Source organism: Thamnophis elegans, chromosome 14 (assembly GCF_009769535.1).
Source record: "Thamnophis elegans isolate rThaEle1 chromosome 14, rThaEle1.pri, whole genome shotgun sequence".
Classification (NCBI taxonomy): domain Eukaryota; kingdom Metazoa; phylum Chordata; class Lepidosauria; order Squamata; family Colubridae; genus Thamnophis; species Thamnophis elegans.
This window is the reverse complement of record NC_045554.1, coordinates 32,493,907-32,516,177: the sequence shown is the minus strand read 5'-3', so window position 1 is coordinate 32,516,177 and position 22,271 is coordinate 32,493,907. Positions and strand designations below refer to the sequence as shown.

Below are 22,271 nucleotides of genomic sequence, written 5' to 3'. Positions count from 1 at the left end.
CATGCAGACATGAGGTCAGAGCTGTGTGTTTACAGAGTCAGAACTGAATAGTTTGGAACAGCTCATGCAGAATTGGGGATTCACCTAGCATGTGAAGACTGCAGCTTGGCTGTTGATAATTTTTTTTAAAAAGGATGAGCTGAATGGAGCTGTCAACCAACAAAGGAGAGCTTCTGTGTGGGAGACATTTCCATAGAGCCTCCTCACAAAGGGACATTTGGGTTTAATCTTGATACCATGCTCAAAGCCATGGTTAGATGCTAGAGAACCCATGGGAATGCAGGGGTATGAAGGACCTTCTCTCTTGTCTCAATATGTCCCTTGCTGGTCCTTATTATAAATGATAAGTGGAAAACAATAGATGTTAAAAATCTCAAATGTGTAATAAAATGCAATCTAAATAGCTGTGTGAATGAAAGGACTACAACACAACTCTTCCAATGTAGGAAGATAAATGAACTTAATGAAACAAGGAAGTACCTATTTAACCCAGCATCTTTGTTAAATCTTCATTAAATAAATTTCAATCAAGTCCAGCCATCAAGGAATATTTTAAAAAATAGCCTAGGTCTATGCAGACAAGCCTTTTAGAAAAACAAACAAACTAACATTCCAATATTCTGAATAATATAACAAATCTTTCAATAAACATGTATGTTGCAGTGGTGGGTTTCCATTATTTTTACTACTGGTTTGCCTGTGCACACACCTGCGCTTGTGCGTGATGTTTCTGTGCATGCGCAGAAGCTTCCAGGCAGGTAGGTGGAGCCTCCCGACAACGCCACTACCAGTTCACCCGATCCAAGCCGAACCAGCAAAAACACATGTCTTGGTATGTTGCAAACCAAATGTATCTGATAATCAAGTCTATAATTCACAGTTTTATTCTTGGCAAAATTAATGCATTCAAATGCATTCTCTACGTTGCTAGAGAATCAAGTTCATAATGCAAATACCAAGCCATTGCATTTGTGAGAAAGGAGTCCCAACTGACTTTTCTTTCAAATTGGGGGACCAGTGCCCATATTTTTCCAAATGTTGATGCCTCCCCCAAAGTCATATCAATATTTGGAAGCAAATTGTCTCTTTGGGGCGGCTCCCACTTAAATATTAAGCTAGACTTTCATACATCATTTTTGAATTTTAACTATCCTCTCAAGTTTCTCTGTAACCTTTGGTGATTAAAGATATTGCATTCTCCTTCTCTTATAATGCCACTATAAAGATAAAGGTTCCCCTCGCACATATGTGCTAGTTGTTCCCAACTCTAGGGGGAAGTGCTCATCTTCATTTCAAAGCTGAAGAGCCAGTGCTGTCCGAAGACGTCTCTGTAGTCATGTAGCCGGCATGACTAAATGCCAAAGGTGCATGGAATGCTGTTACCTTCTCACCAAAGGTGGCTCCTATTTTTCTACTTGCATTTTTGCATGCTTTCGAACTGGTAGGTTGGCAGAAGCTGGGACAAGTAACAGAAGCTCACTCTGTTACGTGGTGCTAGGGATTCAAACTGCCGAACTGCCGACCTTTCTGATCAACAAACTCAGCGTCTTAGCCACTGAGCCACCACATCCCTTTGTGGTTATATTGCTACTATAAAAGGCAATAAAACCCTATGACCAGATCTCCAAAACCAGAATTTAGATCAAACTGGGCATTAATAGCCCAGAGCACCATGTTAAGATTACAATGAATTAAAAGCATTTATCTTTGCTGCATTTGGTAAGGATAAAAATGCATGAGAAATTGCTTACTTGTGTCCGGATTCATGGGCAATAGTAAATGCCAAACCAAGGCCGGTATCTTCATTGATGGTGCAACTACGGTATTTGCTGCACATTCCACTGATTGGAGCAAAGCCTGCCAGGAAATTATAAGAAATAGGAAACACCGTGGAGGCAAAGAATGAAACTATGAAAAGAATTGCATTCTGCTGCCTAGCTTTGTGGAAATTGAGGCCACGTTTTAGAGGCCTTAACATTCATAGCATATTTTGTTTCCTTGTGTAAAAGGAACAGACAGACAAATGGAAATAATGGGGTCAATCCAAGATAAATGCATCTTGTCTGCAACAGCTGGCCTGCAAAACTAACAGAGCTCATTTTCTCTGCTGACTCAACATCAGTCTAGGTCAGCTGGGAAAATGGTTTTAAAAAGAGATGCCAATTCTTTTCTGAAAGTCAGCCAGCAGGAATTAAGAACGGTTGGTTAGCGATATTTCCAAAATCTAAAACAACAGAACTGGGAAGCTTCCTGAAGCACAGTGGCCATTAAAAAGGGATGTTTCTCTCGCCCAGATAATCCTTCTTTGGGGGGTGCCATTTACATTGTACCAAAGTCTGCTGTTAATATTGAAGGAATAAGTAAAAGATAGAGATCAATATAATTTTTCATAACCTGCATTTTCCTATTGGTCTGCCTTGGAGTTACAATTACACATGCATAGAGAGGTTTAATGTTTCCTCCAGCTACTCTGTGAATGTGTGTGTATGTATTTCCATCTCATGTAGTCCTGAGCCTAATACTCTTCTCCTGTCTATATTCAGAATATTTAAAAATATTGAAACAATAGATGAACTTTAATATTAAGGCTAATAATAATAATAAAATAAACATTAACATTAATAAAACAGTAACATTACTATCATATACAGCTTTGAACATGATCTTGGGACTATTTATAGGAGCATAGATGTAAAGGATTGTCCACAATAGATGGAGAGAAAGTTATCCAGAACAACAATCCTTAGTACCAACTAAATCAATCATATTTCTCCTCCTTCAAACTATCTGCATGCTTGGTATTGATTGGCTAATAACAACAGCAACCTCTGTTAATCTACCAATTACACTTCAGTGTTCAGTAAAACAAGGTTTAGCTGATGAATTCTGTAGACAATTGATTACATTATTTATAACACATCATATTGAGATCCTTGGTGTTTTCTGAGCTTGGTGGCTTTCTTGCAGACATTTCATTGCCAAACTAGATAATACCATCAATATAGTAGTTCAGTAATAAAATGTCTTCAGGAAAACCACCAAGCTCAGGGAGCACTAAGGATCCCACAGCTAAAAATATTCCCTTCTGCCAATAGACCATTTGACATCCGTGTTCCCACGTTTTTCTCTCTTACCTAAAGTGTCACAAGGCTCATTCTTCCAGGAGCAAATATCAAATCCAGTAAGCAAGATAGCATGATCGTGCCTCTTCCCATTCTTCCCAACCAGAGCTGATTGCCATTGGCAAAAGCTGTTCAGTGACTGGTCTGCATGGTGGTTGATCACTAGTCCCCCCTATTGAAAAATTACAGATGATCATACAGCTCAATCGCCAGTAACAAAAAGAAGAAAGATCTAGGGAGGCAATAAAAAGTAGATGGAGAACAACTTGAAATTTGCATTTGCTTTTCGTTGTTAAGAACAATGCTATTTAGGATTCCGCGTACTGAAGGCCACCTTTTAGAACAGCAGTCACCAACTGGTGGTCCACGAGAAAATTTTGGTGGTCCGCAGAAAAATTATTTGCATTTTTTATATTGCACTAAATCAAGGGTCCTCAAACTACGACCCCTAGGTCGGATATGTGCAATGAACACGTGTATTGGCCCAGAGAGTCTTCCCCTTTGGGGTCTTTTTGTGTGAGTCAGAGTGGGGAATAAATCCTGACTTGGGGTTTCCTCCTGGTGCGGGGCTTTGGGCAAAGGCTGGAGGGAAGCGCCGCTGATGGCAAAGAGCCAGTGGGACTGCATCATGATCTGGAACTGATGACCATCTCAGCCTGCTGAGCCTCCAGGCGCCGGTACCTGGCCTTGCACTCCAGCAGGTCTTCCCTCTGCTTGGAAAGCCTCTGCTCGTAGTCCTCAGTGAGGTGCTTCTGCTGAGCCTCCTTCTCGGTCAGATCCGATTTGAACTGAGTCAGCTGTTTTGCCAACTCTTTCTCACGGTGGCTGCTTAGCTCCAACATAACCAATTTCATTGTATTTAAGTACAAAGATTATATTTATACTTATTTGCTTCCTATTGGGGCCCTAAGGAGCCGAGGTGGGCAGGCAAGGAGTGGCTAGGAGAGGAGGGGTGGGTAAAGGCCAGTGAGGTGTTCCTCGACGTGAGTGACATCAAGTTGCCCACCCAGTCACATGATCACCTAGCCATGCCCACCGAGACAGTCATTGGGCAGATCATATTAGTGGCCCGCGGGGTTTAAAATTATGAATTTATTTATGAATTTATGCCCTTCCCTGAGGTCCAAAAGGTTGGGGACTCCTGTTTTAGAACATAGAATCAGAAGGCTGGAAGGGATCGCAAGTCTTCTAGTCCAACTCCTTGCTCATGGCAGGATACCTTACATCATGCCAGACCCCTTGTCCAATCTCTTCTTGAAAACCTCCAGCGATGGAACACCCACAAATCCAGGAGGCAAATTGTTCCATTGATTAATTGTTCTCAATCCCAGGAAACTTCTCCTTTCTTCTTGGTTGGATTTCTCTTTAACATGCTTCTACCCATTATTCCATGTCCTGCCCTCTGGTGCTTTGGAGAATACCATAAGTCAGTCACGTTTTCTCTTTCCATTTGTTTATGTTTAGCTTATACCTTGCCTTAGTTCCTTATCTAACAAAAACTATTTTGAAATATACTTGAAAGGCTGCCAAATTAATTATCAACTGTTATCTCTGTTACCTATTATGATAGTCAAATGCAATTATATGTATATAATACCAAGGCATGCAGCCAGAACATACATGCATCTCTCTAGTATAAAATTAAACAGAAAAAGAGCTTGCTACTTTAGCATTCTGATGAAAAATGTTTTCTGTCTAGTATTTTTAGTATGAGTTTAAGAACCTTATGAAAATATAGCAGAAACCAGTAGCAATTCTTAGACAATAGAGCAAGCTTTTTTTAAAAAAAAAAAAAAAGCCATGCAAGGAAAATCGTTGAATAAACTAAGTGAAATAAGATCTCCAACCACTGCAGATTATATAATACACACACACACACACACACACATATATATGTACATACACATGTATATATACACACACACATATATATAGCAGTAGACTTATATACCGCTTCATAGGGCTTTCAGCCCTCTCTAAGCGGTTTACAGAGAGTCAGCATATTGCCCCCAACAATCCGGGTCCTCATTTTACCCACCTCGGAAGGATGGAAGGCTGAGTCAACCCTGAGCTGGTGAGATTTGAACCGCTGAACTGCTGATCTAGCAGTAGCCTGCAGTGCTGCATTTAACCACTGCGCCACCTCAGCTCTTTATATATATATATGTGTGTGTGTGAGTGTGTGTATATATATATATATATGACTTTAAGTATATAAAGTTGTGACTTTAAGTATATACCTCCCACCCTGGCTGGCTGATAAGGAGTTGCTCTCTGTAGCTCATATGGTTAACTCCCTGCCTGGGAGGCAATAGAGCACAGGTTCGATTCCCAAACTTGGGTATGGCTAGCTGATGAGAGCTAAATAGCTTGAAATAGATCTATACTAGTCTCCCTTTATTTATTTATCAGCATAAATATAACAAATGTAACAAAAAGGCAACAGTAAAAAATATTGGGTTTCTGTCTGGATGGTCTCTTGTGACGAGCCTAATGACAGAGAGTGGAAGTGTGACCTTCCTCCCATACTTGGGCATACCAGGGGTTGTGACTTTAAGTATATACCTCCCACCCTGGCTGGCTGATAAGGAGTTGCTCTCTGTAGCTCATATGGTTAACTCCCTGCCTGGGAGGCAATAGAGCACAGGTTCGATTCCCAAACTTGGGTATGGCTAGCTGATGAGAGCTAAATAGCTTGAAATAGATCTATACTAGTCTCCCTTTATTTATTTATCAGCATAAATATAACAAATGTAACAAAAAAGGCAACAGTAAAAAATATTGGGTTTCTGTCTGGATGGTCTCTTGTGACGAGCCTAATGACAGAGAGTGGAAGTGTGACCTTCCTCCCATACTTGGGCATACCAGGGGTTGTGACTTTAAGTATATACCTCCCACCCTGGCTGGCTGATAAGGAGTTGCTCTCTGTAGCTCATATGGTTAACTCCCTGCCTGGGAGGCAATAGAGCACAGGTTCGATTCCCAAACTTGGGTATGGCTAGCTGATGAGAGCTAAATAGCTTGAAATAGATCTATACTAGTCTCCCTTTATTTATTTATCAGCATAAATATAACATATATATATATATATATATATATATATATATATATATATATATATATATATATATATATATATATATATATATACATACACACACACACACACACACACACACACACACACACAGACACACACACACACACAATATCTTACTTAAATTACTTAAATAAGGAACAACATCAAACAAAGAAGTTTTTTTCTTTCTCTCTCACTTTTCAAGACACCATGTGTGTTAAACTGAGTCCCAATTTCAGTACTTTTACTTTTCTGGAGCCCTTTATTGATTTGATTTTGAGGAAGACTGGAAGACCATTGGTCTATTATCCTCAGCACAATATAACGCCACTCACCCTTTTCATATTCCATTAGAGGAATAAAACCAAGGGAAATGGAAAGTAAGGAAAAGGAGGAACAAGAACACATGGGAACAACAACAAGAAGGAAAAAGGACATTTGCAAACATCACAGAAGAAAGACATATAACTATTCCCTTCCATTTCTACATAGGGAAACAATTTCCCCCTTAAAGCAAGGTAGCATTAGAAAGAGAATTAAGAAGGCCCGACTTTAGTGTACTCCTGATAAAGGTTGAATTACAATATGTACAATCCAGTTTCCCTAGATTCTATAACCTTATCCTTGCAATTTTTTTCCTTGTAATATTTCTGGTTAAATAAAACTCTGAGAAACTACTTTTCTGGGTTACTGTAATGGATTTGACACTCATTGTGTTATTGCATATGGTTCATAAACACAAGAGAATCACCACAAAAATAAGTTATTCAGAGCAATTTCTTATGTAACAAGCTAGTGTGAGAACCTCAATGCCCCAACCCATAGCTCTATTTAAAACCCATACTGAGCAAAAATGATGGCAAATCAACTCACAGGTTCTTGCTCCAAAAGAAGAAGGCTCACAACGACGATATTGATATCACTTCCAATTGTACCATCCTTGAAAAGACTTGAGACCTGCAAAAAGATTACCATGGCAAAGAAGATAAGGAAGATAGAACAACTGGTTGGCAAGTAAAACCAATAGGAAGATGAAATTCACTCCTGACACAACTATGAAATTAAAACAGAAATGGACAACTAAATGCTTGAGGGACACATGGAGCACATCTTCTCTTGGTTTTGAGCCTCACCAAAAATTGTGCAGGAAAAATTGTGGGGTAAACCAATATATTTCAAAGATACTTTGGTAAACATGGGGTAGGGTGGGGCCATTAGTAAAAAAAAATAATGTGAAAATGTCTCAACAATACTAATCTAATCAAGTAGAATCAAGATTGACATATTAGCATTCCTAATTCTTGATGGAAATTCTAACAGAACATGCAAATATGGGCAATTGGAGGACAACTATTATGGGAGTAAAAGGGCCTGGAATCACACACAAAATATTTCCTCTCTAGTTTTGCAAAGTAGAGTGGACAGGTATTAGAATAACTGTCTTAGCCTGGTTCATATTACACTTTTGGTTTTGATTTAACATGTTTAACATGATTCCCCAACTATTGCATTTGTCTATCCAGCTTTAGAATTTCAGTTTTCATATACCGTATTTTTCATACTATAAGACACACCTAGGTTTAGAGGAGGAAAACAAGAAAAAAATATCAGGCAGAGCCTATCATGTGCCAGCTCTGCCTATTGACTCCTGCACTGCAGAAAAGAGACAGAAGAGGCAGGGAATGAGAAAGACAGAAGAGGCGGGGTTCAGCACTGTAAAAGGACCCAGCCACCATGGCCCGACTGCTATTCACCAAAGGACCAGCACTGGTCAACCGCTGGGGCCCCCCGAGGTAATACACTTCACGGTCTGTGATGCAATATTTGCTCCATAAAACGTACAGACATTTCCATGCACTTTGGGGGGGGGGGGGGGGGAGAGTGTGTCTTATGGAGTGAACAATACAGTAAATTATCTAACCAATTGTAGTTGACAATTAAACAAATGATGCAGTGGTGAAATCTAAAAAAAATTCTTACTGGCTCTGTGGGCGTGGCTTGGTGGGGGTTATGTGACTGGGTGGGTGTGGCTATGTAGTCATGTGACTGGGGGGATCAAAAGACAGAAACTCACTTTAGCAATGTCCTGCTGGAGCAGGGGGTTGGACTAGATGACCTCCAGGTCTCTTCTAGCCCTAGATTGCTGTGCTCTTTCAAGGTATCCTCTGAAGTTACCAGCTCTGCCAGGTTTGTGGTCCTTCCTCCCTCTCCTTTTCCCTCCCTCCCTCCCTCCCTCCCTCCCTCCCTCTTTCTTTCTTTCTTTCTTTCTCCCTTCCCTCCCTTTTTTCTCCCATCCCTGTTTCTTTCTTTCTTTCTTCCTTCCTTTCTTACCCCCCCTCCCCAATTTTTGGCCCAGCAGACCTCAGGGAAGCCTCCGGGGAACAAAAAAAGAGCCCAAATGCTAAAAAGTTTCTAAAAGTTCCTACCATCGCGCAGCACAGCTGATTGTTGGAACTTTTTTTACTTTGTTAAGTATTTTTTTACTACCCGTTCAGGCGAATGGTAGCATTTTTTACTACCGGTTCAGGTGAACCAGCCCAAACTGGTAGCATTTCACCTCTGAAATGATGGCTTAATAGAGCAGTATGGCAAAACACCATTTCTGAATCTTAGAAAGCCACTGCAAAAGTAGGAATCAAGTGCAGAAAGATGGTCTTGAATAGGTAAGCAAGACAGGCATCCTTCAGAAGTCAGCAAGAGTATTTTAGCCTGAGACCAAATTCCTTCTGCAGGGAAATAATATATCTTGCTATCTCCTGTGTCCTGAACTTCAGGCTCTGTGCACCTCCTCATTAATGAAGGGTTCAAGTAGCTGTGTCTACTGCCAAAGAAGAAGCAAAAATGTACTCCCACTCCTGCTAACACAAGCGAGAAAGGTCAGGAGGGGAAAGAGGGAGCAAGTTCATAACCTCATTTCCTTCCTCACTTTGAAGCAAAGCGTAAACACTCAAGCAAGGCCACAGCGCTGATGGCATTGTGCTACTTAATCTAACGTGACAATGTGGCTTGTTTGTTATCAGTGCTGGGCATGGGCCCAGTCGAATCCTGTGGCAGAAAGAAATGGCTCATGAAAACACTCCCTGAAGTATCTTTTATCTGCCTTTGTCGCTGCAAGACCATCAGGCAAATACTAAACCGAGCCTCTTTCAAAGGATCTTCCCTGCTTGAATAGTAGCACATTGGGAACAGAATGCGTAGATGAATAAATGTTCTTACTACTAATAATAATAATATTCATGGGCGCCTTGTGTCCTAGGCACCTTCCAGATTGTCCACTGTAACACCGCTGGCTGAATACTCATTCAGAAGCTTCAGCTGCTACAAAATGTGGTAGCAGGAGCAAGTTATGTATGCTTCAAGATTGGCGTGCATTACACCTCTGCTTCACAAGTTGCGTTGTTTCCCAGGTTGCTTCTGGATCCAATTCAATGACTTTTAAAGATCTATATGGCATGGGAAGTTTCTTGAGGGACCACCTCTCCCTAGTGACATCTACCTATCCCATCAGGTCCAGCAGAAGAGGTGTCACCCTGGGAGTTTCATTGGGAGAATTCTAAGAGCAAAACCTTCCTGCTGTAACCTCTGGAATATCATTGTTCCAGAGGTGAAGCTGGCCCAACCCTGTTAGCCTTCCAGAAATGAGCTTCAGGATGTTGGATGGTTATATGATCATTCACTGATGCATTCTCTGTATGCTTACTACCACTTTATTATGTTGTATATATTTTGTTTTAGGTCTACCACCTATAGTCACTATGTGGGTGGGTGGGTGGGTGGATGGATAGCCAGACAACATTATCAAACTATTATCATTCTCAGCATCCCTTTATTGAGTGTTCTGGAGTTATTTGTGCATAGTTTCTTGAGTCCCATCATCAGTTTTATCCTCATTTGCCATTTATATATGCATAAATATATAAAACCTAGGATGAACAGTTGCAGGAACTGGGCATGGCTAATCCAGTGAAGAGAAAGACCAGGGGAGACATGATAGTGTTCCAATATTTGAGGGGCTGCTACAGAGAGGAAAGGGTCAAGCTATTTTCCAATGTACCTGAAGACCAGACAAGGAATAATGGAAGGAAACTGATCAAGGAGAGATTCAACCTAGAAATAAGGAGAAATTTTCTTCTCTCCCACTCCCCTTCCTTCCCTCCCTCCTTCTCTCCTTCCCTCCTTCCTTCCCTCCTTTCTTTTCTCCTTTTCTCCTTCCCTTCCCCCTCCCTTTCCTCTCTCCTTCCCCCCTTCCTTCTCTCATACATTCCCTCCTTCCTTCCCTCCTTCCCTCCTTCCTTTCTTTCTTTTCTCTTAGATTCCCTCCTTTCTTCCCTCCTTCCTTCCTTTCTTCTCTCCTTCTCTCCTTCCTTCCCTCCCTCCTTCCCTCCTTGCTTCCCTCCCTGCTTCCCTCCCTCCTTCCTACCCCGCTTTCTTCTCTTTCTTCTCTCCTTCCTTCTTTCCACCTCTCCTTTCCCTTCTCTCCTTACTTTTCCTCCCCTTTAACCTTTAACCTTCCCCCCTTCTTCCGATTCCTCCCCTCTTTCCTACTCTTACATTCCCTCCCATTCTTCCTCTGCCTTTCCCTTTCTCCTGTTCCTCTCCTTTCTCCTCTCCTTCCTGTCTTTCCTACTACCCCTCCCTCCATCCACTCTAACCGTTGTTGCATTTGCATATTCTCCTCTACTGAGGACGACCTGGTTCTCTTTTTCTTTCCTTGTTTAAAAAAGGCAAGATTTACAAAATGCGAGATGAAAAGATATTTTCATCTCCCATTGCTCATCTCGCCTTACCTAGAATGAAACTAGGTTGCTAATTCCATGCAGGTAGTTATAACGGATTACCTATCAGCTTTTCAAGTTTTTCCAACGTTGTGGTCTAGCGGAGTTGCTCAACGGTGAATTCTCACCTTTAATACATTTCTACTCTCATTTGTCCCTCAGTTTTTGTATATTGTTTGTTTGAGTTGTTGCTTACATCGTATTAAGTTAGTCAGCTATCTCCTTTCATATCTAAATCTTCACTGTCTCATCCAGCCATTTGTACAATTTCAAGGAGAAATTTTCTGACAGTGATAATAATCAACCAATGGAACAGAAGTTGCCTTCGGAAGTTGTGATAACTTCGTCACTGGAGGCTTTCAAGAAGAGACTGGACTGCCATTTGTCAGAAATGGTGTAGGGTGGGCTTGGACTAGATGACCTACAAGTTCCCTTCCAACACTGTTAATCTAATCTAAATATACATCTCCTTGTGAGCTTCCATTAGGAAATACTTGATCACCATAATGCTAGACCAGATAAGTCTTGGCCCAAGCCAGATTGCCTCTAACCTGTTCAAATGGACAGATTTGTGTTGATTCTCTTGATCAATAATGCAAGTTGCAAACCATTTTTTCTGGCTGCACATCTCAAACTGCAAGTACATTGTGATGTGCAAAGCAGCTGAGGTTCCTCTCAGCAGGATGCTTTGTGCCATAAAATGACATCATTCTCCTGATTGAGGCACAGAGGCAACCCAATTTGCTTCACTGAAGTGATTGGCTTCAAAGTAATGGTACTTTCATTAGCTGGAAGAGATTTTAAGCATAAAATATTCAGCAACAGAAATCTCTTCCAGTTCCTGAAAGTGTTGAATGGTTGAATCTATGGATTATATCTTGGAAAAGCTTACTTTCATACTATTCTCTTTTTTATATTTTGCCATCAGTTGTATGGAGGGCCGATTCCAGAAAATTTACAGAGAAAGAAATTGCCCTTGTCAGTCTGGGAATAGTGAATCATTGACCCACATAGAGATACTCATAGTAAGCTGCTAACGCCCCTCATTAGGCCATTCTGTCAAAGACCAGATTAATTTTACATGAAGCTTCTCTTGGCAGACAAAGAGTCTAAAACAACACTAGCTAAGGCTGAATTTGCATTTGTATCTTACAGAATTCTGGCTTTGTTAACCATAAATTAGCGTGGGACCGATTACTACTTCCATCAAGTGGGGTACCAAGTTTTCATATTGTTCTTATATCACTTTACTATATTTCATTGGACTTTATATTGATATGCATGGTAGTCTGGAACTGGTTATAAAATAAGAAAGAAATACTGGACGAAGCATTTAAGCCTGAGCAACCAGAAGCAACCTAAGACAGACATTCCGCTTTGTTTCTAGAAGCAGAAGGGTCCATTCAGATGTGGACTGGCATTTTCTATCAAACTTTCCCCAAAGCAAAGAATTCTCTTGAAATGCTGAACATCTTAGTGTGTGCATTTTTAAACTAGCATAGCCATAATTCAAATACATTGCATTTCGAAATGTACACTGCATTTCCTTGCGATCCAGATGCTAAACTGAACTTTACCACTGCTCTGTTTACAGAGTCAGCATCTTGCCCCCAGCAATCTGGGTCCTCATTTTACCCACTTGGGAAGGATGGAAGTCTGAATCAACCATGAGCCTGGTGAGATTCGATCTGCCAAACTGCTGGCAGCCGGTGATCAGTAGAAGTAGCCTGCAGTACTACACTCTAACCACTGCACCAGCTTGAACCCACTCCAAGAGCCACGGTTTATTTGTCAAACATCTTGCCTTACCATGTTCATCACCGTTAAGATATAGGTGGTAACGTTCTCCTTGCTGTGCTTCTCCAGCATTTTCTTATCTGCCACCACCAGCGTTTCAACATTCAAACTTCCACCCTTCTGATTTTTAATGGGGGATCTTTTCAACCTCGCTTGGCTCCCATATTCATCGGATAAGATGAATGTATCTTCAGTGGGTGGCTTAGGACTATCTGAAATGAAACCGAGCAGAGATTTGGAAAAGACTCATAACTGAATTTGTTGTAGTTGTTATTGTTATTGTTCTGTCCTACAGGGTCAAGGGGCTGGAAACCTGAATAAATCTAGGAGATTACAAAAAAGGCTAAATTCCAATCAAAAGTTATCTTCAGAGTTCTTTTCAAGATATGTTTGCTCAGTTTTTGGAAGTGGATGTGTTATGATTTTTTTTTTATTTGCCTACAGGAAACACACATTCATCAATCTCCAATAATTTCCTTCCCTTTTGTTTACAGCAGTGCTTTTCAATCTCAGGAAGTTGAAGATGTGTGGACTTCAACTTCCAAAATTCCCTAGCTGGGATGCTGGGAATTGAAGTCCACATAACTTAAATATTCCTGAGGTTGAGAAACACTGTTCTACTGTATCTAACAACCAGTTCAAATGTTGGTGCTGTGTACTCGTCCAGTCCTTTTCTTCTCAGTTGGGTTTCAGGCCAACCTGAGAAGCAAAAACTCCAAAATAGAGATTCAGTACTGAGCAACAGTAGAGCATTGCGATAAGAAATAACACTGCAAGAAAATAAAGGTTTAGGGGGGTTAGGAGAATAAGGCTGGAAACATATTAGCTACAAAATAAAACCCATCTGGGCCAAATGAATAGAAACACAAAGCATTCATGGAAATAGAACTTGTGTTCTAGAGGCAGGTTGTGCAATGCTTCATCCAACATAATATTTAAAAATTAGCATCAAAACCATCCACAATGCAGGACAAAACTCCAATAAACTGTGTATTTTTCTAAAAAGAATTGATAAGGTTCCAGAGCTGGACCAACAAGACTTTTATTTCCATAGAATATTGGGTCTTTACCATTACATAAGTGCTTTTGGGAAACAGATTTTTGATTTATTTATTTTTTTTGTTTAGTCCGGGGTACCTAAAGATTCTGACATCTGTTGAATTTGTATTAACAGTTGTATGCCTAAACATAACTACAAAAATAGAATAAATGAAACTTATACACATATACTGTTAGCCCTGGACACCATCTTTTTCTTTGGATCTTCACGGCTGCCACACTTAAGTGCTGTGGGAAACTGGGAGGGGGGATTGCATGAAGTGGCAAAAATATCTAGCCATAACAACATTCTTTTCTCTGGGAGTCAAGGATGTTCAGCCTGCACTTGGTGTGGCGTGACTAGGAGGCATCTCCAGTTGGAACGGTGGATTGATTGGACCATGTGATGGACATGAGGGTGCAGGGGAAGGGACTTGGGCTTTCTTTTGGGTGGGAAAAACCTGGAAGCTTTCAGATTCGGGTTTTCCCAGATGCGCCAATATGACATCTCTAATAAAGTGGAATTCAGAGGAACTTCTAGGCTCAAAATCTTCTTTCATTTACACACACTTACACACACTTTTTCCAAGGTTTCTAGAGAGGCACCAGAAGAAAGCAGAAAGCCTAAGGATGGAGAAACAGCTTAGAGATGACCTTCTACTCTCATAGCTTTTAAAACCAGACCCTAATATTGAAGTTAGAGTCAATATTTAGTCATAGACACTAAAAGTACTACAGCTTATTTTCAAGGCATAAGCTTAAAACTCTCTTCAGCTGGAAATAAAAGATCAGGAAAAGGTATCCATTTATGTTACCATTTTATTAATAATTTATTAACAAATTTTCCAGGCCACCATCTCTTGAGAAATAGACTTGCATTGCTATTAAGAAGCAAAAAAGAAATAATTAAAAAGAGAAAATAGTAAAATCAAAGCATATACTGTATTACTTAACATATACATTTATACCTGCCTGTTTTATAAGAAAGAAAGAAAGAAAGAAAGAAAGAAAGAAAGAAAGAAAGTAAAGAAAAGAAAAGAAAAGAAAAGAAAAGAAAAGAAGAAAGCTTTTATTAATTTTACACTGAGAATCTTAACATCTAGGAAAAGCCATCTTTACTACATGGTTGGGGAAATTCATTTCTCATTTGACAACCTAGTTTTCATAATCACATTTTCGAAGCATCCATCTGTGGAATTCATAGCAGCAATAAAAACATTCTCTATCCTAAAGCAAGCACTGAAATTCCATTTATGGATTCAACTGGGGGGAAATGTTAGGTGTCCTATTTCATATCTCTGTCCCTTCCCCTGGCTTCCATGTACATGCCCAAAACCCATATTTTGATCTGATATTCTTGATCTATACCTGTGATTTGTCCAGAATTCTAGACTGTACATATAAAAGATCATCCATATAATTTTATCCAATAGCAGAAGTAGAACCAACTGATATGACCCTGAACCATGATTTCATTTCTATACAGGAATATATTAATAAATCAGGAATTATAGTATTTTAAGGGGGAAATCTTAGGCTGTAATCTACATTAATCATATACTTTTCTCCGTGTCACTGTAAATCTCATCAAGAAAAGATTTAATAGACTTCCGGGGGGCGTGGCCTGTTGCCGAGGAGGGCTCCACCGAGCTCCTCAGAGATCTGGTCTGTATATCTAAATAAGATCATAGATAGCACCCCTTTTTGGCTAAGAAAGGGGCAGGGAGGATAGCTCCGTAGGCTAGGGTCTATTCGTAAGCCACAGCCTTTTTTCTTTTTTGGCTGTGGAAAGAGATTAGATCCAGCCGAAGCGGAGCGTTTATCTCCAGCCATTTCTTCTCAGCTGCCTTTTTTTTTTTTTTTGGCAGCCCCAGACAGGCTAGCCCCCCCCCAGGACAAAACAAAGTTTTTTCAAGCTAGAATTGATACGGGCGGGTCCCACCCCTGTGAGATTTATGCTTTTATTACTATCGTAAATACCAGCACCATTCGTCTTAGAGACTTCTTTGTCTAAATAGACCTCAAAATGGCGATTTCTCTCCGTGGATGATTGATGTACTTAGCCGGTTTTATCTTCCTGCAGACTGCTCCTTAACAAAATAAACTCTTCTTCTTTTGAAATAGAGGGGAGCGAAGCTCTGCTTACTTGTTTATTTATTATGGCACCCAAGTCAAAGAAGCGTCTTGCTACAAATGTGTCTAAAGAATTTAAAGAATCTTTATTGGAAACACAGCCTTTGTCTCCTATGCCCTCTGCTGGAGAACTTTTAACACAGGAATATCTCTTTAAAATGCTTAATGCTTTTAAGAAAGAAATTAGGGAATTTGTATTGGAATTATATGATGATTTAAAATCTAAAGTTAATCAAATGAAGGCGAATACGTTTGCAGCCGTGTCTGCCCTGACAGATTACTCTGCTGAAATGGAGAACAAATTGGAAAGTCTGGAGAAGGCTAATTCTAATTTGACTACCAATATTCAAATTTTACAACAAGAAATTAGAGATAACGAAAAACAGCTTATGATGATAAATTTTAATAGGAAGGCATCTGCGATAAGAGTCAGAGGATTCCGTGAAAAGGAGCAAGAGAATTTGAAACAGACCTTTGCTGAAGCCTTCAGCCATGCGCTGGGAAGCCCGGGACTTAACTTTGACTGGCAAATTCGGAAAATCTATCGCCAGAACTCATTGATAGCGGCACAGCGACAGCTCCCGAGGGACATAATTATACATTTCTCTACAAAAGAATCTAGAAATGCGATTGTGCAAAAGCTTCATAATAACAGTTTCCGAGTTGACGGCCAGGACCTGATTGTTTTCAAAGATATTCCTTTTCAGATGCTGAAAGCAAGAAGGGATTACGCCTTTTTAACTAGGGAGCTTAGGAGTCAACAGATTCGATACAGATGGGAGGCCCCTGCCGGTATCACGGTTACATTTGAGAATCAAAGATTTCGTCTTAACTCTGTTTCGGAGGCTCAAGATTTCTATTGTAGGATTCTGAAGGCGGGACTTCCTGATTCGCTTGGAAGAGAGGAGAGACAAGCGGAAGGAGAAGGCAAACGGCAGGCCATGTGGCTGCAAGATGGAGGGGGTAGCCCCTCCTCCCTCGGAGAAGCAGAAAAACGGAGATCGAGAATCTAGACATTTCAAAATGCTTGCTAAAGTTGACGACTGAATGGGGGTTTGAGACCTCTCTCTGGTAGAAAAAGCGGACTAATTTTTATCAGAAGGGAAAGCTGGGTGAAACTACTTTGAGCTAGATTTTAAATTAACGTTAGCATAAATTTGATAGTGGTAAACATCAGACAAGCAAGGGATGAGGGTAAAATTCACGTTGTTTAAAGCTTATTAATGACTTTTGCTGAAAGTATTATTTGAATATGTGGAATGATCCATGCTATTTAACTTTTATTTGAAGGGAAAGTTGGTTGAAATCGCTCTGAATTACATTTTAAACAAATGCTAGTACAAATTTGATAGTGGTAAGGGATGAGGGTAAAATGCATGTGGAATGAACTACGTTATTTGTGGTAAACATCAGACAAGCAAGGGATGAGGGTAAAATTTACGTTGTTTAAAGTTTATTAGAACAGAAAGCCGGTTGGGATTATCTTAAGATAAGTGTAAAAAGAATGCGGAATGATTTATGTTGCTTAAACTTTGTTAGAAGGGATTACTTTAAAATAGAAGGTTAACTGACTCTTGCTGAAAGTATTATTTGAATATGTGGAATGATCCATGCTACTTAACTTTCATTTGAAGGGAAAGTTGGTTGAAATCCCTCTGAGTTATATTTTAAACAAATGCTAGTATAAATTTGATAGTGGTAAATATCAGACAAGTGAGGGATGAGGGTAAAATGCATGTGGAATGAACTACGTTATTTAAATCCTATTAGAAGAGGAAGTCAGTTGGAATTATCTTAAGATAGAAATTGATTCCTGTGTAAAGTAATATTTGATCTACGCTGTTTAATTTTACTAAGAAGGGGATTTTGAATTACTGTTTGAAAAGGGGGTAAAGAAAGATCACTTACGCTGTTTAAATTTTACCAGAAGGGAAAGTTTGATTACTTGTCTGTAAAGTTATATTTGAATATATGGCATGAACCACGCTGCTTACATTTTATTGGAAGGGATCATGAGGTTTAGGAAGGGAACGGGAGAGCCTACAGAAGGTCGGGGTAAATAGCAAAGAAGTAAGAGATGAGAATAAAATATAGATAGAATGATTTATACTATTTAAGTATAGATAAAGATAGGGGGCTGAGATCAACACAAAGAGTGGTTTCTTTTCTTTTCTTTTTTTTTCTTTTTTCTCTTTTCTCTTTTCTTTTCTCTTTTTTTTTTTTTCTTTCCTCTGTTTTTTTTTTTATTTTGATATATTACTTTTATTTTTTAATCCATATGTATACAAGATATTTTAGACAGAAGGTAGTGCCAGGTGTGGGCCCTGGGAAGTCGGGAGGATTAGGGATGGGGATTTGTGGGGGGTGGGGTGGGGGGGTGTTAACATAGTCTTAATAAGAACAAGAATGTATTTATATACGGTGGTTTTTTTTTTTTTTCCTTTTTTCCCTTTTTTTATTTCTTTTTTTCCTTGGTTCATTTTACTTTTATCAGATCAAACAACACTCGAATAAAGGCATACACCAAGGAGGGAGGTAGAGGGAAAGAAGATGGAGGAGTAAGGAAGGAGTAAGGGGAATGTAAGGAGGGTGTCCGGGGAGTAAGGGGAGAAGGAAGGTTTGAGGGGAAAGGGAAGTAGGAGGGGAGTGTTAGAGGGAGAAAGGAAAGTTGGAGGGGGTAGATGGGGTGTATGGAGGATGAAAGGGTTAGGTGGGGTTGTGAATGATGAGTTGTGTTTCCTTTTTATTTGTTCGTTTTATTCCCTTTTTCTTTTTTTTTTCTTTTTTTATAGTAAATACCCTGTATATAAATGATTGCAAATGGAATGTGAAAATTGAATAAAATATACTTAAAACAGAAAAAAAAAAAAAAAAAGATTTAATAGAATACATGATAAGCATTTGCTGCTGTATAAAAGCATCTCTACAGGGAAAATGTCTTCCTTCTGTAGTTGCAGATTGCCTGTATGAAAACATCTGATTATTTGCAGTCAGATCATGCTTTAGCACAACTAAAATTACACAACTTGCAAGGGGGGAGAACTAGAAACATTTGTGTGTTATAGGAAATTTAGCACAATCTTACAAGAATGAAACAGAAAAGATGCTTCTTCAAAAATATTTAAATTAAATGTTATGATATTGGTTGTGATAACACCATCAACATTTGGAGCATTCTTCAGCACACATATCTCCATATGTCTAGAATTAGCTTTTGTAACTTGAAACCTTCTATAGGAGCTGGACTATAACTTTCACCTCTGACCATTCTGGATGAAACATGGTGGAAGTTGTAATCCAACATGTGCAAAGAATATCAGTTGGGAAGTCTGATATAGTACCTATTATGATTGTATGGAGTCATTAGCATCCTAAAAAACAAAGACTAAATTGTTTCATTCTTCATGTGCTCATTAGATGCTTACATGTATCTGTTGTAGCACTTTATCCTATTTAAAGATATTCTGACATTTCTGTCCTTAAGATGGCCATACTGCATATAACAGAAATGACTGGCTCCCAAAACAGACCATTTCAGATGGCCCCTGTTGGTTTTGGAGTGCTTCAGGTTTAAACCATTTCTGAAGTTCTTGGAATGGTCAATTCCAAGCAGGGGTGAGCTGTTAAGGGTTTGGCCGGGTTTGAGAGAACCCATAGCTAACATTATGGCTGGTTCAGAGAACCTCCAAATCTCATCCCTGGCTGGCCCCACCCCAGCCCACCCTTCCCAGGAGTCTCCATGTGGCCCATTTTGGATGTGAGGTAAGCGAACTGGCCCATGCGGAGTTTCGGGGAGGAGGAAAACGCCTACCCAGCAACCATGCAGAGAACCCATTGCTGAAATTTTTGAAGCCCACCCCTGATTCCAAAACAGAAAATTCTGTGACAGACTCTTTGGACACTTCCACATCTGAATCAAGCCTGCAAACACTTGAGCACAACAATAAGAAGCTAAATATTCTTAGGTCTATTGTGTCAAAGAGAGAGAGAAACAAGAGACAGAAAGAAAGAGAAAGTTTCCTTACATACATTTCTTGTGCCGTCCACAAAAATGCTGCTTTTGAAACCTTCCATGGTGGTAATCGTTAGCTGGAATGTGATACTTGTGGGCAGTGAGATTGCTGTGATGGTCAGGGGGAAAGTAGTAAAGATTTGGATCTACTTTGTGCCGGTGGACTTTCTCTTCAGCTGTCCGTTTATACAATACATGAGGGTGGTGTCCAGCAGGTGGCATATAGTGAAGTTCCTGTGCTAGATGTTGAGGTAATGGTGATATAAGGAAGTCATTCTCCTGTGTCCTTATCAAACCTGACTAAAGACAGAAATATAAAGGAAAGTCATGGTTATAAACAGATTCACTAAAAAAAAGGTTTCTCAAATGCAGTCACAAATGATCAGCTTAGGTCCTTCTTTGAGGCATCTATCCATGTGGATGATCCAGCCATCCTCTAATATTGCTAAACACCCCTACTAGTGTCAGTGTATGGTCTGCAACTTTGTAGTACTGGGCTTTTCCAATAGCTACCCAAACTTACTCTGGATAAGAACACTTCCCCATACATGGACCTATCAGTCCAATGACAGATGCATCTTCAAAATCAAAACAAGTGGGTATCATTCAAGACTTTCCTTGAAGGAAGATCTGAAAAGGCTCCAACATTTTTCAGAAGAAAACTCTAAAAGAATGCCAAAAGAAGCAAATAAGTTTAAAGATAAACTTATTTCCTCCTTCCCCTCCTCTTCCTCGTCCTTCTCCTCCTCTTCAGATCCCAATCTAGAAAAGTTTCATCCATCAAAAGTACTTTTAAAAGTTCATGAAATAAAAATCTTTTTGCACAAGGAATTATGTCTTTATTCTCCTAATCTATCACTGCTTCATTCAAGATAACTCACCCTCAATCCGCTTTTGTTCTAGAGAGGTGCAAATACTTCAGTAGGATGAAGCTTCAAACAAAGCAGCCTTTCAAACAATGAAAGCTAGGATTCCAACAATGGAATCCTAGCTTCTGAGCCTGAAGATGGCATTTATGTTGTTTTACTTCAATCTTCATAATGCTTTATCCTGCAGAGCCTGTGCTATCACACAAGGCTGAGAGACCTGCCCTGCAATCTTGACTGAAAAGTATTATATCCATGTGGCTCCATACAGATCTTCGGGAAACCATTGAAATATTTGCTGGAGGGACTTCTTGGAGAAATACTATAAAATACTGTAAAAACCATACTAAAAAGACTTCCAAGTTAGGGTGGCCATAGGGAATTTCAAAGCACTCCTGGGAGGCATTTTAAAATCTAGAACCACCTTAATGTAGGTTGTGGATGACACTGAAGGTTCCAACTTAGAGTTATAGGTACCAACTTACAGAATGACTCCCAAGCTGATTACCTTCATTACAGACTGTAAGTTTATTTCAAGCCACATTACTAAAAAGCTTTTCACCCAGCAGCACAGAATGTTAGTAGAAACCTTCCATCACAATGCTGGCCAGAAGCAATAAGCTGAACAAACTGAAGCATATCTATGTTACTATGTCCTTCGTGGATGGTAGTTTAACCTCTGTTTCAGAACCTAGAGAACAAGAGATCTAGATTCTTCAATCTGGGGCCATCTAGTATCTCCCAGATCAATAGATCTGATTAAGACCCTGTTCCTGTATCTGCCAAACCACAGCTAAAGGCCAGTTTGGGAGACACTGCAACCACCAACATAAATGTTTAATTATACGTAAGAAATGCTTCAGTTATGTTCAGCATCTGCATTTAAACTAAACTGCCTGGAATAGAAAATGAATGGAACCATTTTTGAACCTCTGCCCAAACTAAGGCAGGCTAAAATAATTTAGTGCATGCTAGTACATCTAAGCGTGCAGCCACTAGTAGAGTCTACATTTTTTTTAAATGTTGCACGCAAGCAACGATACGTATTCCTCCTTTCATTTCAAGGAGGCCCGAAGTCTTTGCTTTTGTTTTTTTATTTAAGTAGGAAAACCCACTTTTGTGCATTCAATTACAAGACCTTAGAGGAAAGGAAAGTCAATTGCATAAAACCATAAATGAAGGCAGCTGTCAGCCAAAGTGGCCTTTTCAAACTCCTCTCCATTCTTTCCATATAGCATGGCAAGGAAGTCTTATCAGATATCTTCAACCAATAGTCTGTCTTTTCTTGGGGTAAAACTGAGGAGACTCGTACTGGCTGGGGAATTCTTGGAGTTGAAGTTAAAGTTGCCAAGGTTGAGAAATACTGGTCTAGTTTCTAAAGATCGACTTTTAGACCATAAATCAAAGACATAAGGGAAGATCAGAAGCGAGGCAAAGCTAACAGGTTTA

At 39.8% G+C, this 22,271-nt stretch overlaps 1 protein-coding gene across 1 annotated transcript in view; it reads right to left on the bottom strand.

Annotated features, from left to right (window-relative positions):
* ADAMTS18 (ADAM metallopeptidase with thrombospondin type 1 motif 18) overlaps window positions 1–22,271 on the bottom strand; it is a 100,583-nt gene that overhangs the window by 51,190 nt on the left and 27,122 nt on the right. Inside the window, exons 3-7 of the mRNA XM_032231103.1 lie at window positions 19,974–20,256; window positions 12,786–12,985; window positions 7,075–7,158; window positions 3,135–3,294; window positions 1,752–1,857 (exon numbers count right to left, since the gene is read on the bottom strand). Coding sequence (XP_032086994.1) covers window positions 1,752–1,857; window positions 3,135–3,294; window positions 7,075–7,158; window positions 12,786–12,985; window positions 19,974–20,256 — 833 coding nt within the window. The remainder of the gene's footprint in view (window positions 1–1,751; window positions 1,858–3,134; window positions 3,295–7,074; window positions 7,159–12,785; window positions 12,986–19,973; window positions 20,257–22,271) is intronic.